This window comes from Coptis chinensis, chromosome 5, assembly GCF_015680905.1.
Source record: "Coptis chinensis isolate HL-2020 chromosome 5, ASM1568090v1, whole genome shotgun sequence".
In the NCBI taxonomy this organism is placed as follows: Eukaryota; Viridiplantae; Streptophyta; class Magnoliopsida; order Ranunculales; family Ranunculaceae; genus Coptis; species Coptis chinensis.
In genome coordinates, this window is record NC_141460.1 from 64,011,965 (window position 1) to 64,025,398 (window position 13,434).

The 13,434-nt window shown below is 37.9% G+C and overlaps 2 protein-coding genes across 3 annotated transcripts; both read right to left on the reverse strand.

The window, feature by feature from the left end:
* Positions 1–250: 250 nt before the first annotated feature.
* On the reverse strand, positions 251–4,281 carry LOC147498309 (HIPL1 protein-like). The gene is made up of 7 exons (XM_086560331.1): positions 3,851–4,281; positions 3,585–3,742; positions 2,411–3,202; positions 2,110–2,323; positions 1,688–1,866; positions 1,209–1,432; positions 251–738 (listed from the first exon to the last, which is right to left on the reverse strand). The coding sequence occupies exons 1-7, from the start codon at positions 3,954–3,956 to the stop codon at positions 333–335; spliced, it is 2,079 nt and encodes a 692-aa protein (XP_086416457.1). The 5' UTR covers positions 3,957–4,281; the 3' UTR covers positions 251–332.
* A 409-nt stretch (positions 4,282–4,690) lies between these two features.
* Positions 4,691–12,949, reverse strand: ELF5 (proline-rich family protein). 2 transcript variants are annotated; one of them, XM_086560336.1, is made up of 9 exons: positions 12,629–12,949; positions 12,397–12,490; positions 12,230–12,315; positions 6,913–6,962; positions 6,727–6,796; positions 6,565–6,646; positions 6,039–6,457; positions 5,396–5,923; positions 4,691–5,278 (listed from the first exon to the last, which is right to left on the reverse strand). In XM_086560336.1, the coding sequence occupies exons 1-9, from the start codon at positions 12,710–12,712 to the stop codon at positions 5,057–5,059; spliced, it is 1,635 nt and encodes a 544-aa protein (XP_086416462.1). In that variant the 5' UTR covers positions 12,713–12,949; the 3' UTR covers positions 4,691–5,056. The 2 variants fall into 2 exon arrangements, with proteins under 2 accessions (XP_086416462.1, XP_086416463.1); XM_086560337.1 differs by lacking the exons at positions 12,397–12,490; positions 12,629–12,949 and adding an exon at positions 7,148–7,419 and having other exon boundaries at positions 12,230–12,304.
* Positions 12,950–13,434: the final 485 nt, after the last annotated feature.

Consider the following 13,434-nt stretch of genomic DNA (forward strand, 5'->3'; position numbering starts at 1 on the left):
TTTTTCCACTGTTTGTTTTTTTTGTTGGACCTACCACAAAAAAGTGAATAAAATAAAAAAAAAATTAAGCCAATGTAATTCACGTGCAAAGCACGTGCTAATTGCTAGTATATGTTATTGTGTTAGGCAGTTTTGAACGGGCTGACTTGATTGGTTGTAGATCACAGTGTGAATCCTTTCTGCATTGGATTTGAATCAATTATCATGTATAGGAGTCGGTCTCAATGAGAGTGGTTAGGGATCATGTGAAACGTTTCCAAACTCAACACAATTTATAAAAAATCACTGATACTTCATAATACACTCCGTTTGAATAAGATCTGTTTTTTATGTTACCATGTAGGAGCCAAAAGAATGAACACAGAACAAAACAATGAAGTCAGGAATTCCTTTGGCAGGGTATTGATTTGGCTCCCAGAACGAAAAGAATCAGAATGGTGACCCGGAGTCCCAGCCACGTTTACAATTTCCTTGGAGCAAGCATAATTGCAACGACTCGGACGGGCGACTCTGTAGACACCATTTGTTGTTAAAATATATATATCCTTCCTGTTGTCCTCGCCAAATGAGAAAATATAGCCCCATGCAGGGAGACTACTTCCAGCCACTAGATTGCATTGCATTGGAGAGTTACGCGCACAAGTGAACGGAACCAGGGCACTGCTGAAATTCCCACTGTTTGCTGGACTTTCTGTACCTGCCCATACAGCTGACCCATACAAATCTGCATACAAGTACCTGTAATCTTATTTGTTTTCAGTATGATTTTCACACAAATTATAAACAAACTATAAAATAGTTGCACGCACACACATACAGAAGCAATCTGTGTAGTAAAACTCACAGCACCTGCTAGTTGTATTCAAGAGAAGTATTCTGTAGGTTTAATTTACTACTCTCCCATACTGTCATTGCACGAGCTGAAATTATAAGCTGCTAAATTACAGTATTTCCCTTGGAACTTACAGCTAAGAAAACACAAACTGTAAAGGAGAAATCAAGCTTCGTGTTTCATCTTAAGACCTTAATTTTGGATCCACATAAGTTTTTGAAAATGCAAAATGTTTTTCAGTGACACATACGAGGTGCAGAAATACTGCAGGCGCACGCCAAGATGTGGCGCTTTTTTTTTTTTTTTTTTTTTGATCAGCTGAATACAATGGTCAATGATATTATCAAGACAGTAGGGGGGGGGGGGCGGCGCTTACCTTCCGTACATGCAAGGATCAGTCATGGATCGATATACATATCCACCTATGATTGCTGCAGAACCAGTGGAGTGGTTGTACCCCATTACAGGGAAGATTGTATATACAGAACTTGCAGGAGAATTTCCTCCAGGAGATTGAGGAGCAAAAGGTAAAAATCCCTCATAGAGACGCCATCCATAGTTCCCTCCTCTTGTTACTAAATCCACCTCTTCATAGTCCTCCTACAAGAAAACATTTGTACAGGCATTAGATTAAGTTGATAACAACAAGAGAACTAAGAATCTCAGTGCTTCTAATGTTGAAATTGTGCAAAGAAATGTTTTGGGGATACTGAATTCGTAAGAAGAACCAACTACAAATTTATCAAAGACAAAAAAACCATCAACTTTTAGTTTTTTCATCTTTGAAAAGCGACTTTCTTCAACTGTTGAAGAAAGGATCAATGAAAAGGCTTAAAGCATGTGAAAAATGAGAACCTGTCCAGAATCAGCACAAAACAAGTAGGAAGGTTTCTCCGAATCGAAAGCACAGCGCCAAGGATCTCTAAGACCGAAGGCCCAAATTTCAGGCCGCAATTCATTGTCATTGGAGTATGGATTATCTTTTGGAATAGAATAATTCCCCCATAGTTCAAGATCATTTATATCTTTTGCACCTGGAAATGCATGGAACTGTAAGAAGCCAATAGGGATATTCTCATTGGTATATAATTAACATGATGTCACAACAATATTTAAGTTCGTATTTAGTATTTACACTTGCTTTCTACATCATAATGCTAGACATTATAACCGAAGTGTTCAAGACCATATTCACAGCAGAACATGTTCATTAATTCGGTTGATCAAGAAAAACATTAAAGGATGCCATACTACGTAATGTTTTAACCCATACTCACTTGGTATATTATCTATGTCGAACCTTAGAACCTTTCCGAGTAAAGATTTCTTGTTTTGAGCAAAGTTATAAGGATCACTTTTGCTTCCCCCATCTCCAGTCATGAAGTATAAGTAACCATCAGGTCCAAAGAGAACCTGGCCGCAATGATGGCCGGAGAATGGAAGGCCCATTGTAAATATTTTTCTCACTTCTATTGGATTCGCACTTGTTGCCTGATAATCATGTGAAGATGAAATTCATAAGGATACCTTGCTGAAAATCATATAGCATATTCTCACAAGTAGAGCTCAGATGTGTACCAAGAAAGGTTGTGATGCAGAGCCATTAACTGTGTACTCTACAATGACACTGTGATAATGGCAGGGCAGAACCAAATTATTAGAACCAAGCTTTGAAGGATCACAGTTCGTATCTGAATTACAAGAACACCTTCCAACGCATGCCTTCCATTGGACCGCATCACAGTAAAATGAGACAAAAAAGCGCCCGTTGTGCTCAAAATCTGGATGGAACGCTATAGCCACGAGTCCATATGCGGTATCATAATGCACTTTGTCAGTTACATCAAGAAAAGGAGTTGATTCTTTCAGCGGCATTGTTCCTCCAGTTTCCTCCTTCGGAACAGTTGCCAACCAAATTTTACCTTGTTGGTTAGCCACGAAGATACGGTCAGTTCCATCAGGATGTGGAACCATGTGTATGAAAGTTCCGTTATGTATTTTCTCAAGGCAGATGCCATTTGGTGGTCTTGGAGACTCAGAATAATCAAATGCTTCACCACTGAAGCATTCAGCTCCATTATCGGAAGATCCACCAAAGGCTTCACAGAAGACACCCTTGGACTGCCAATCATCAGCCAGTTTAGAAAAACTAGAGTTGACAGTTTTTCTTGCTTTATTCTGCAGTGAACTAGCAAACGGTGAATTCAATATGGGCACATTTTGGCATGTATCCCAGACCTTTCCACAGAAGTCATTTGTGGAACTTCTGGATTGCGAGGAATTAACAGTAACAGTGGAGGTACAGAGAATAGGGATGTCTCGAGGCCCAGATTTAGTTTTAAATAGTTCTGCGGAGAACGGATCACATCTCTGCAAACCAAAATATTAAAATAGTTAAGACATGAGTCGGACTGTTCAATGAATGTTTTATGGCAATGCCTACTGAAAAATGCTAAGAAACTCTTAAACTGCATAAATTTATACTTACATGCCTTAAAGTTCAGATACCATGCAATTGCAACCTAAATAATTATGAAACCAAATTTTTGCATGTAAACTAATCAACTGTAAATTTTAGTGCGGAACCTAAATAATCACGAATCATTTTGGGGTGTTGATGTTTCAAAATAAATGGAAGCCGGACAATATTAGAATATCTTATGAACAATTATGAAATTGATTCATAGAGCACTAAGGAACTCAAAACTACCAAACCGACTATTTGAAATGATCATTAATGTAGTAGTCGCACCGCACAAAGGACAGACTTAAGTAAAGAAGCACAAGGCCGATCATAAACACTCATGTATTTAAACTGCTTCTGCAATCTAAACTCTTCCACAGTGTCACAGCATACACTCCCATTATAAGGACAGAAGGATAGAGGGGTCTTAGGTGTAAAAGGTGTTCCTATACAAGAAAGAAACCCAATTAGAAAATGCAGTAAAGCAATAAAGCATCAAAACAAGGGGGGAAATGTAAATATATGAATTCAATTCATGAGAAAAAGACACTCACTTGAATCAAAGCACAAGGGATCAGAAGAGGAAAGATGTGGAAATATAAACAAGTTAGAGGAGAGTAGAAGGGTAATCCAACGCATGAAGACCAAATACTCTTCCATATTCTACAGTTTACAGTTTCTAGCAGAGTAAGAAAGAGTGTTTATATGAAAAAACTTTGCTGCTTCTTCAGATAGTTCCATAGATATATAATATAAACAACTCTCTCTTTCTATGCACAGGTACACACTTCATGGGTAGAAGAGGAGATAGTCCACAAAACAAGTTTCTTGAACTAGAGAATAGTATAAATTTATTGAACTAGAGAATAGTATAAATTTATTGGTGGAAGAATGTAGGGAAGCAGTACTGGGTGACAACGTTAGCCTTACGTACATTGATTTAGTTCTTGATCTTCTCAAAATGATGAGATGGGTTTATGAGAAAGTGTGAAGTAAAATTGAACGAAATAGGATATCATTCTGCTCTTACTTTCTAACATATATGGTCTTGTTGAGAACAAAAATCTAACATCACAACCATAGCAACCAGCTGGAGACACGGAAACTTTTCTACAAAAATTTAAACCTATGGTTCATGGAAAAATAGAGTGCAGTTTCCAGTTCAACTGGCTCGCCATCCCAACTGCTTCAGTGCTTGTCCACATAATATTTATTCATGAGTAATAAATTTCAACTTAAACAGTTAAACTATTTGACAAAAGATACTTCTAATCAAAGAACCATGAATTGGCTTACAAACAATACATAAGCAGACACAAGATACTTAATAAATTGGTAATTCAATGAGTTTTCAACTGCCATCATTCCCAAATACTTCAGCAGACACAAGGTACTTAATAAATTGGTAATTCAATGAGATTTCAACTGCCATCATTTCCACATAACAAGCCAAGTCAGGACGAGTTACATAATACGCAAAATATGGACAAGTTACATAATAATCTAATTGGCAATCAAATTTCGAAGTTGATCAACGTAACATTCCTCATATCCACCAGAGGTGGAAAAAAATTCGACCTCTGGCAAGGCAAGGGTACTCCAGGAAAGACATCTGATTGAAAATATCAAGGCAACTTCAAATGATCAATTGAGAACATTATGCTTCTAGTCAATTACAACACCTAGACATTTCTACTTTGGGTACAAATCTGACAGCTTAGTTTTTGTATGTTTGCACATCCTCACATCGTATAATCAGTTCAACCATCAAGTGCACCGAGTGCCTTCATGTCCTCTAGAAAGGCTGAATATGAGTCATCAATGCTATGCGTCTTTGGTGCTGATGAAGAATTCACCAAATGAGGTCCTCCAACAGGTGCAGGAGCAGCTGGTCGGGTGGCTAACGTGACTGTTGATGGTGGCGGTTTTGGTTTTGTTTTGTGAGCAACTGTTTCTCTCCTTACACGTACAGATGCAGGCACCTAAATTAGAGAAACAAACTAGAAATCATCAACACAGCATATATAAACATGTAGACCAATAGTAGAAGAGTCGCCCTGAGATTTAATAAAGTAACATAACCAGAAGGTCAAACATACCATAGATGTAAGCTCTGGGGTATGCTGTGCTAGTGGCCTCTTCACGACTGTAGAGGCAGCTGATTTGACATACGATGGCTTTGGAGGTGCTAAGAATCTACCAGCAGCATGATCATCTTCTTGGAAAAAAGGAGGGCCGCCTTGAAGTAGGGGTCTCATCATTAATGGTGGTCCAGGTGGCGGACCAAAAGGAGGCCTTGGCATGGGAGGGACAACCATTCCAGGGGGAGCAGGATGGCCAGGAATTCCGGAAGCAGATAATGGTGGTCCTGGTGGAGGTGGAGGCGGAGGCAAGTGTGCAATTCCTGGAGGTAATACATCAGGTTGTAAAGCTGGCATTAAGGGCGGCCTTGGCATTGCTGATGGCTGCCTAGGAGGGGGTGGGGGCGGGGGTGGTGGAATTATGTTATCCTTGGATCCAGTAAAACTGTTTGTATCAGACTCGGAACTTGTGCGTTCATTTGGATAACTTTCCACTTTCACTGGTAAACCAGGTGGTGGTGGTGGTGGAGGGAGACGAGCAGGTACCTATAGGAATGCAATTAGCTTCAAATCAGTACTTGGCAAAACATTACAAACAAACAAACTTTGAACATTTAACCAGTTAAACGCCAGACATGTAAAATCAGGTAACATAACTTACACGATCCGACTCTTTCCTGTTCAACAGGTCTGATGCATAAGCTTTAACTTTCGCCTTCTCAGTTTCGTCTGTGCCAGGTGGAAGTGGCTGAATAGACCTTTGGAGTGGTGGAGGCGGAGGAAGTGAAGTAGGACTAGCAGGTTCTTCTTTAGCTTTGAGGACTGGAGGTGGTGGAGGCAGTGATGGGAGGGGTAAAGTAGGACCTACGGTGATAGCAGCAGCAGCAGGCTTTGGTGGCAATGGAGGGGGAGGTGGTAGAGGCAAGGATGAAGGCAACGCATAACCATCTCCAGAATCTGGCAAGGGGGGTGGTGGAGGAGGTGGAGGAGGTGCACCTAAAGACATATCTTCTGACTCTGGTTGAGATGATGAGGCCACTTCACTTGGTGAAGCTTCTGATAAGGGAACCCGTGGTCCAGCTGCAAAGCAAGAGAGAAATGGGATCTATAAATGACAGTGCAGATATTGAGAAAAAGAAAAAATATAAAGTTGTAGTTTCCAAACAATAGTACTTTACCAAACATACCTATTGATGGCTTGAACATGGGAGGCTTTCCAGGAGGAGGTGCTCCAGTAGGGTTTAGGGTAGGATGATAGTATACAGAATCCTGCATAGGCATTGTTGTTAGCGACTCAATGAAGCAGTAAAATTTTGGGAACTACAAATGTCAATTAGCCAAGAAATTACCTCTGGCTTTGGGTGTTTCGCTCTCTCCTCTTCTTCTGCAGCTGTCCGTCGTCGAGGAGGTCCCAAGTGGCTGAAAGGTACATCCAAAACATAATAAGTAAAAGATAAAACCTATTCAACAAGATACAGTACTCAACATTTCCTGTCAAAAGTAAAATAAAATAAAAGAGGATGAAGGTTCTCCACCTGAACATCACTGGTGTCTCACCCTTTTCCCGCGATTTCTCTTCATACTCCTGTCAATAATAAAAAATAAAATAAAAGATGAGTAGTGTACTACTTAATAGATATCTGATATCCTAGTACAGGTAAAAAGCACGAATCAAACATAAACACGGATATCCTATATAATGGTAAAAGAAAGAAAAATACAATACAAACATCATAGGCAAGCTACAGGAAGGAGAAAAAAAATCCATACCATTATCAAGTGTCTGCGCAAGCACTTGATATCTAATTTGACCAACTTCTCAATCTTTCAAGCTCTTTTTTATAATTATATCGTAGAACTCACTTCCCCGACGTTTTATCATTTCTTCACCACTTCCATCCTTATAACCACTTCTTTCATCAGACAAACCATCATAGACCAGTCAAATAACAAGCTGGAAGATATTCATACAAGTGCTAATTGTTTTAATCAGTAGGTAGACCAGATCCTTGACCCTCCACAAGGTTCTAATTACTTGATATCTGATGGATAACGATCTTGCTAAAGTTAGACTTGCCAAATCAAGAAACCAATTTCGGTTCCACAGAATCATAGAAGGTAGAATAATAATAAAACAATAATATCGGATACCAAATTCGGAGTCCTAGTTTTAAAGTCTGATTGTCTCAGCTACGGAAGTTCTCATTCGGCAAGGCACTGTTATAAAACATTGTCATATACAATCTCTCAGTCTCTCGTCTCAAAAAACTAGTTGAAAGAAACATTAACAATGAAAAAAGTGACAAGCACGATCGAAGCTCCTAGTTATTAGTTTTTATTTGTATTCTCCATGTATTTCTTTAGTTTCGTAGTTCCCTCTTGTTGCATTTGTTGGGGATACCTCATCTTACTGCCAGTGGCGGAGCTAGGAAAGTAAGTGAGGGTGAGCCAGCCAAACAAAAACCAAGCATACAAAAAAAATAAAAATAAAAAAACATATATTATATATACTAATGTATTAGAAAAAAAAAATCAAATCTAAACAAATACTTGTTCATAGTTGTCCTCGGCCTTCTTTTTAGTCATCCTTCTTCATCTTACAAGCGTTGTAAGATCAATTCATTATCAATGCTATCAAAAACTTTTTTTCAATGTATGTTATTAAACAATCATTCAACCACTCATCACCATCCGATTAAGCAGACGATTCTTTATGATATTCATAGCAAAAATGCCCTCTCTACGATGGCGAGTAACAGTAAAATCAGCACCAACTTAATCGACAAAATAAACAAGTGGGTACACAATGTCTTTCTTCGTCTCAACCATTTTTTTTGGCTAGGCCGCTAATTCCATTTACTTCACCAAACTTAGTATCGGGCGCACATCAATGATATAATTCTCAAGGCGATCCGCTAATTCCATCCGATCTATCTCGAAAAATCATCGGGATAAAGTCGAGCAAAACGGATCAACTTTTGCTTATCAAAAGCAACAAACGATTCACTAGGATCAAGACCGCCATACAAAGAAGTAATTCTGTGTTTTGCTTCATTAAACCGGTCGTTTAACTCTTGAATTTGCAAATCAATACGGTGATAGAATAATCCAACACGATAGTAATGTAAATTGGTGTTTCCTTCGCTCTTCGTCGAGACCTCCCTCGAGCCATATACCTCTCTTCCATATTTGGAACAACTACATCATGTTTGACACATAGTGAAGAAACTTCATCAAGAGACTATCCCACCCATCATCTCTCATCACTGTAAAGCGTACCTTTGTTATTTTAACAAGAGCCATAGCATTGACAATGTCTTGGTCTTCACGGCGCAAAAGCCTTTGGCAAATCATTGCTAATTCCTAGTATCGCTTTCATCAAATGCAAATTGAAGATAAATTCAAAAGATCGCGACCGAATCTAATAATCCGTAAGCCTCACCTCTTTGTTCCGAGCTTAAACCATTTTCCGCTACATTATCGAAAGCACATCAACTCTTGAACCATAAGTGGTTATCATGCCAAGAAGTGTATAATAGTGTGAGCCCCATCGAGTGTCACCGGATCGTTTAAGACTAGTCTCTTGATTCAACCCTTTGCCACTTGAAATTTCTCCACTTTGTAACGCCGCAACAACTTTAGCCTTCATTGCATCGCTAACATATCCCGGCCGCTTACATGATGCTCCAACGGTATTTACCACATTAGAGAGAATACTAAAAAGGTTAGCGATTGACTCATGGTTCTTTTGCAACCGCTACAAAGGGCTAACGGAAGGCGATGGGCAAAACAATGAACATAAAATCGCGGACTCATTCTCCTTTATTACAAGTGCTTTTAGGCCATTCAAATCACCTTGCATATTGTTGACCCCATCATACCCTTGTCCACGCAGTCTAGATATGCTCAACCCATGCTTGGAGAACAACTCATCGATTGCCTTTTTAAGTGTTAATGCACTAGTTTCCTTAACATGCACAACTCCAAAAAATCTCTCAATCACGCAACCTTTCTTATCGACATAACGCAAAACAACTGCCATTTGCTCCTTAATTGATATATCACGTGCTTCATCAACTAAAATAGCAAACAATGAATTTCCATAATCTTTTAGAATAGCATTTGTAGTTTCCACAACAAAAGAATTTACAATATCTTTTTGGATATCGGTGATGTCAATTTCCGATTTTTAGAAGCATTATCAAGAACTTTCTTAATGACTTCGTTATGATCTTTCGAAACCGTATAAGTTCAAGAAAATTACCTTTATTGATCGACTCATCCGATTCATCATCATGACCACGGAAAGCTAAACCTTGTCTCAAAAAAACCTAATGCAATCGGTTATTGCGGTTAGGTGTATTCGATAATCCCTTCAACTTGGTCGATTAATGCGTGAAGAAATGTCTCGATATCTTTGCTCTTGATTTAACAAAGCTTGTCTTTGCCTCTATAAACAATATTATGAGCACTATTTGGTCCTCCAACGTGCTCCTTTAATTTGGTTTTTCTTTCCCAATTAGTAAACCCCCGTGAGAAAAAAAAAACATCCCCACCTCCTTGTGCCCCCTTTATTAGGTTTAAAGAGATAACAATATAGACAAAATCACGGCATCCTCGTGAATACTATATTCCAACCAACTAAACTCCTCATACCACTCTTCCCCGAAAAGCGCCGGATTCTCTTGCCTCTTGTTCTTGGAGGAAAAGCATGATTAGGTCGGCAAAGGACCCCTAAGCAAATATGCTCTTCTCATCGAAGTCTTGATCATTAGGATGATAATCAAATCTTTTTCTCGGTCACGGGGTCTCCCGAAGACTAGACAAGTCAAGTTCTTCACGATTTTCACGATGAACCCGCTTTGGCGTGGGTTGTTCAACACCACCATCCTCAATTTCTTGGTGACTTCGCTTTGAGGAGGATCCTACTTCAACACCGGCAACGGATTTGTTTTATTAGGTGGTTGAGTAGGTTGAGTAGGCAACGACTTTCCTTTGATCAAATATTTTAACATATCTTTTAAATAATTAAAATAAACCATTAATCAACCGAATTGAAATTGCACTAATTAAAATAAACTACCAATGTTATTGTGATATTCAAAAAAAAAAATAAAAATATGTGGTTTAATAAATTCACAAAAAGAATACAAAAAAATTAAAAAACATGATTTAGGAATCAATTTAATATGAAAAGACAAAAAATAAGATAGAAAATTTAATAATATTAGACTTACCTATAAAACTTTAGAAATTATAGATAGCTAATTAGAATAAAAGAAAGAAAGGTGAAACTATGGAAAAGTGGGATACCTGTGGGTTTTGCTCAAATTTTTGATAAAGAGTCAAACTGGTTTGTTTCGTTGCTTGGTTTCGGTTTTTATTTGGTTTCGGTTTGTGTGTATGCTTTTTATTATGTCTTTTGTCGGTTATGGGGTATGGGTTTTTAGTTAGACTTCGAATGCAACACAGTTAAGTGTTTACCCAATAACTTTAGTACTTTATAACTTTAGTACTTTACTTTATATAGACACGTGGTTTATCTTGTTTCACTTAGTGATTTCCTTTATCTGAACCTACGGTTATATTGTTTACTGTTGGAGTTTTTTTCGGAGGATATGGTTTTGGTTTTTGCGAAGATGTGAATAGTAAAAAAAATTGTTAGCGAAAGTTGAGGGTGAGCGAGTGCCACTGGCCCCCCAGCTCATCACGCTACTTGCATTGATAATGTGCTTATATATATAGACCCAGTTATCTCAAAAAATGAAAAAAAATAAAATAATAAATAACAATGAAACAAGTGACATTTACCCTTCAAAACACAGAACGAACTTCTAACCTAATAAAACCTACAACCATATTATTTGGTACAAGACAAGCGTAAAATTATACCCATCATATACCATATGATAAACAGAAATAGGCCTCAGCAAACAATATTACAGTACTGATAAGGGGCTTGGTTATAAGACTTGGACTTCCTTTTTAGCGACCGACTTAATTTAGTGTCAGTGCAATCCAGGTAAAATTTCAAAGACAAACGGGTACTAAAAAACGCGTTGAAACCCAATTTGACTTGCCTGATTCTTGAAACAGTCGTTTAAACCAATGGTTTGAATTAGACATTAATCAGATAAAAAGTGAAACTCAATCTTCAGAAAACATCCAACAGACTTTTCCATTGGGAATCTAAAGGACTTTCTGTCAATTTGACTCAATTACTTCATCCATACCAGGCATCTCAGCCAAGATAATCAAATAAACGAAACCCCACATTCATTTTAAAATCAGTTGAATGATAACGCATAGGGGGGTCTGCAAAGAAATCTTCAATTCCACCATACTGTTATATCATTCTCCATGGATTTGGGTTCAAGCATATCCTTTTCTCACATCATTTCCATAAATGAAAGAACTCTTAACATTTTTCACATACCTCTCAATATTGAACTTGCCAATGTTAAGGTTTTATGAAGTGTTCAAGAAGAAAGGAAGCCTCTTCTTTAAGAGAGAAAAGTTGTGATGCTTTATAAATCTAACACACAATTGACATGATAATCAATTAATCAGCTAAACTTTATCAAGAATTTCTTATTAGAAAAAAACATCCGTCCTCTAGAGTCAGTTCCGTAAAGTGCGAGGTAGAATATTGAATGACCCACATCAGTTTCATCAAGAACTGAATTCTAAGCTAAAGATATAGTCGTTATAAGGTCGTCATTGTTTCATCGGTGTCTAGATTCTAGAAACATATACATTCCCTCTCTCTTTTCCTATTAGGTCCCATATAAAAGCAGGGATAGCATAGTGGACTTATAAATTAGACCAAGGGACTTATGAGAGTCATATTACCTTCCTCTTCTTCATAACAAGGTTCAGAGTGTCCTCAAGGTGTCGTTTCTTGTGCTTCCTTGCCTTGTCCAATGCACCATCTGCTTCTGCGCCAATAAAATGAAATACAAGTTGAGAAAAAGTAAAGAGTTCAAGGTGACTGAATAATAATAATGAAGAAGACTTACTCATCATTTCCAGCTTTTCAATCTGTTCCTTTATCGTTTCTGGATCCTTCTTCAAGATTCCAACTTCCCTAACCTTTTTTCTTTCTTTTTTGTTCTGTTAAAGAAAAGAAAAACAAAATCTTTAGATGAAACTTATTAGCCGTCCAATGCAGCTTCTAATATTCCAATTCAATAATTTTAATTAAATTTGACCAATTAAAAACCCTAGAAAGAAAGAAAAAAATATATATACCCGTTTCAATTCTTTTTTACGAAGCTCCTTACGATAGGCATCAGTTGGGTTCATCACTTTCCCTCCCTTTGTCGTCTTCGTCATCTTTGATCTTTCACACCTTTTTTATTTGGCTTCTCTTTGTTTCTCTCTATCCTCTCAAATTTATATGGGTTTTCGGGTTTGGATTTGGGACCCGTATATATACGGCCCAATAAACCCGAAAAAAAGGAACCCACCTACTTAATGATTCATGGGTAGAGACAATTAGAACAAGATTGCCCCAAGTCGGGGCGGCGAGTTCTAGTCCTTCGGGTAAGGAGGTACAAGAGTTGACAGTACCTAATCAAAACCATCCACGTACTATTCGTTTTGTAACTTTCTTGAACATCTGTAAATCTGTAATAGAAAAAAAGTTGGTCCGTTTCCATGTAGGCCCTGTTTGTCAGCATGAATTGCCCAACCTGGAGAAGGAATAAGACCCTGTATACCAGGTCCAGGTCTTAGTGTTTGGTCCCGTCCATTTTATGAATTGGGGCCACAACTAATGAGTAGGGTATAAACCAGGTAAATTGTGAAACCAGAAAAAACATGTATAGTGGATCTTTGGGTTTAAGTGAGATAAGGTAATACACAAAAGATATACAGGAGAGAGAGAAAACATCCTTTTATTATTTATTCAAGTTATACACTCAAAAAATTGATCCTTCTTCTTCACCCACTCATTTTCTTCTCTCACAAATTTCTCCTTCACCTTTCCAAATTAAAATTAGAGATCATAAAAGGAGGAGCAAACAGCAAAAAAACATAAATAATGGTCTATGGTT

Excerpts from the sequence above, each read along its gene's own strand:
- ELF5 (XM_086560336.1), bottom strand. The coding sequence starts at position 12,712 with ATGACGAAGACGACAAAGGGAGGGAAAGTGATGAACCCAACTGATGCC. Across the intron at positions 6,458-6,564 it reads CATGTTCAAGCCATCAATAG|CTGGACCACGGGTTCCCTTA; the intron begins GTATGTTTGGTA and ends CTTGCTTTGCAG. Across the intron at positions 5,924-6,038 it reads ACAGGAAAGAGTCGGATCGT|GTACCTGCTCGTCTCCCTCC; the intron begins GTAAGTTATGTT and ends GCATTCCTATAG.
- LOC147498309 (XM_086560331.1), bottom strand. The coding sequence starts at position 3,956 with ATGGAAGAGTATTTGGTCTTCATGCGTTGGATTACCCTTCTACTCTCC. Across the intron at positions 3,203-3,584 it reads TTAAGTCTGTCCTTTGTGCG|AGATGTGATCCGTTCTCCGC; the intron begins GTGCGACTACTA and ends TTTGGTTTGCAG. Across the intron at positions 1,433-1,687 it reads TTTGTGCTGATTCTGGACAG|GAGGACTATGAAGAGGTGGA; the intron begins GTTCTCATTTTT and ends GTTTTCTTGTAG.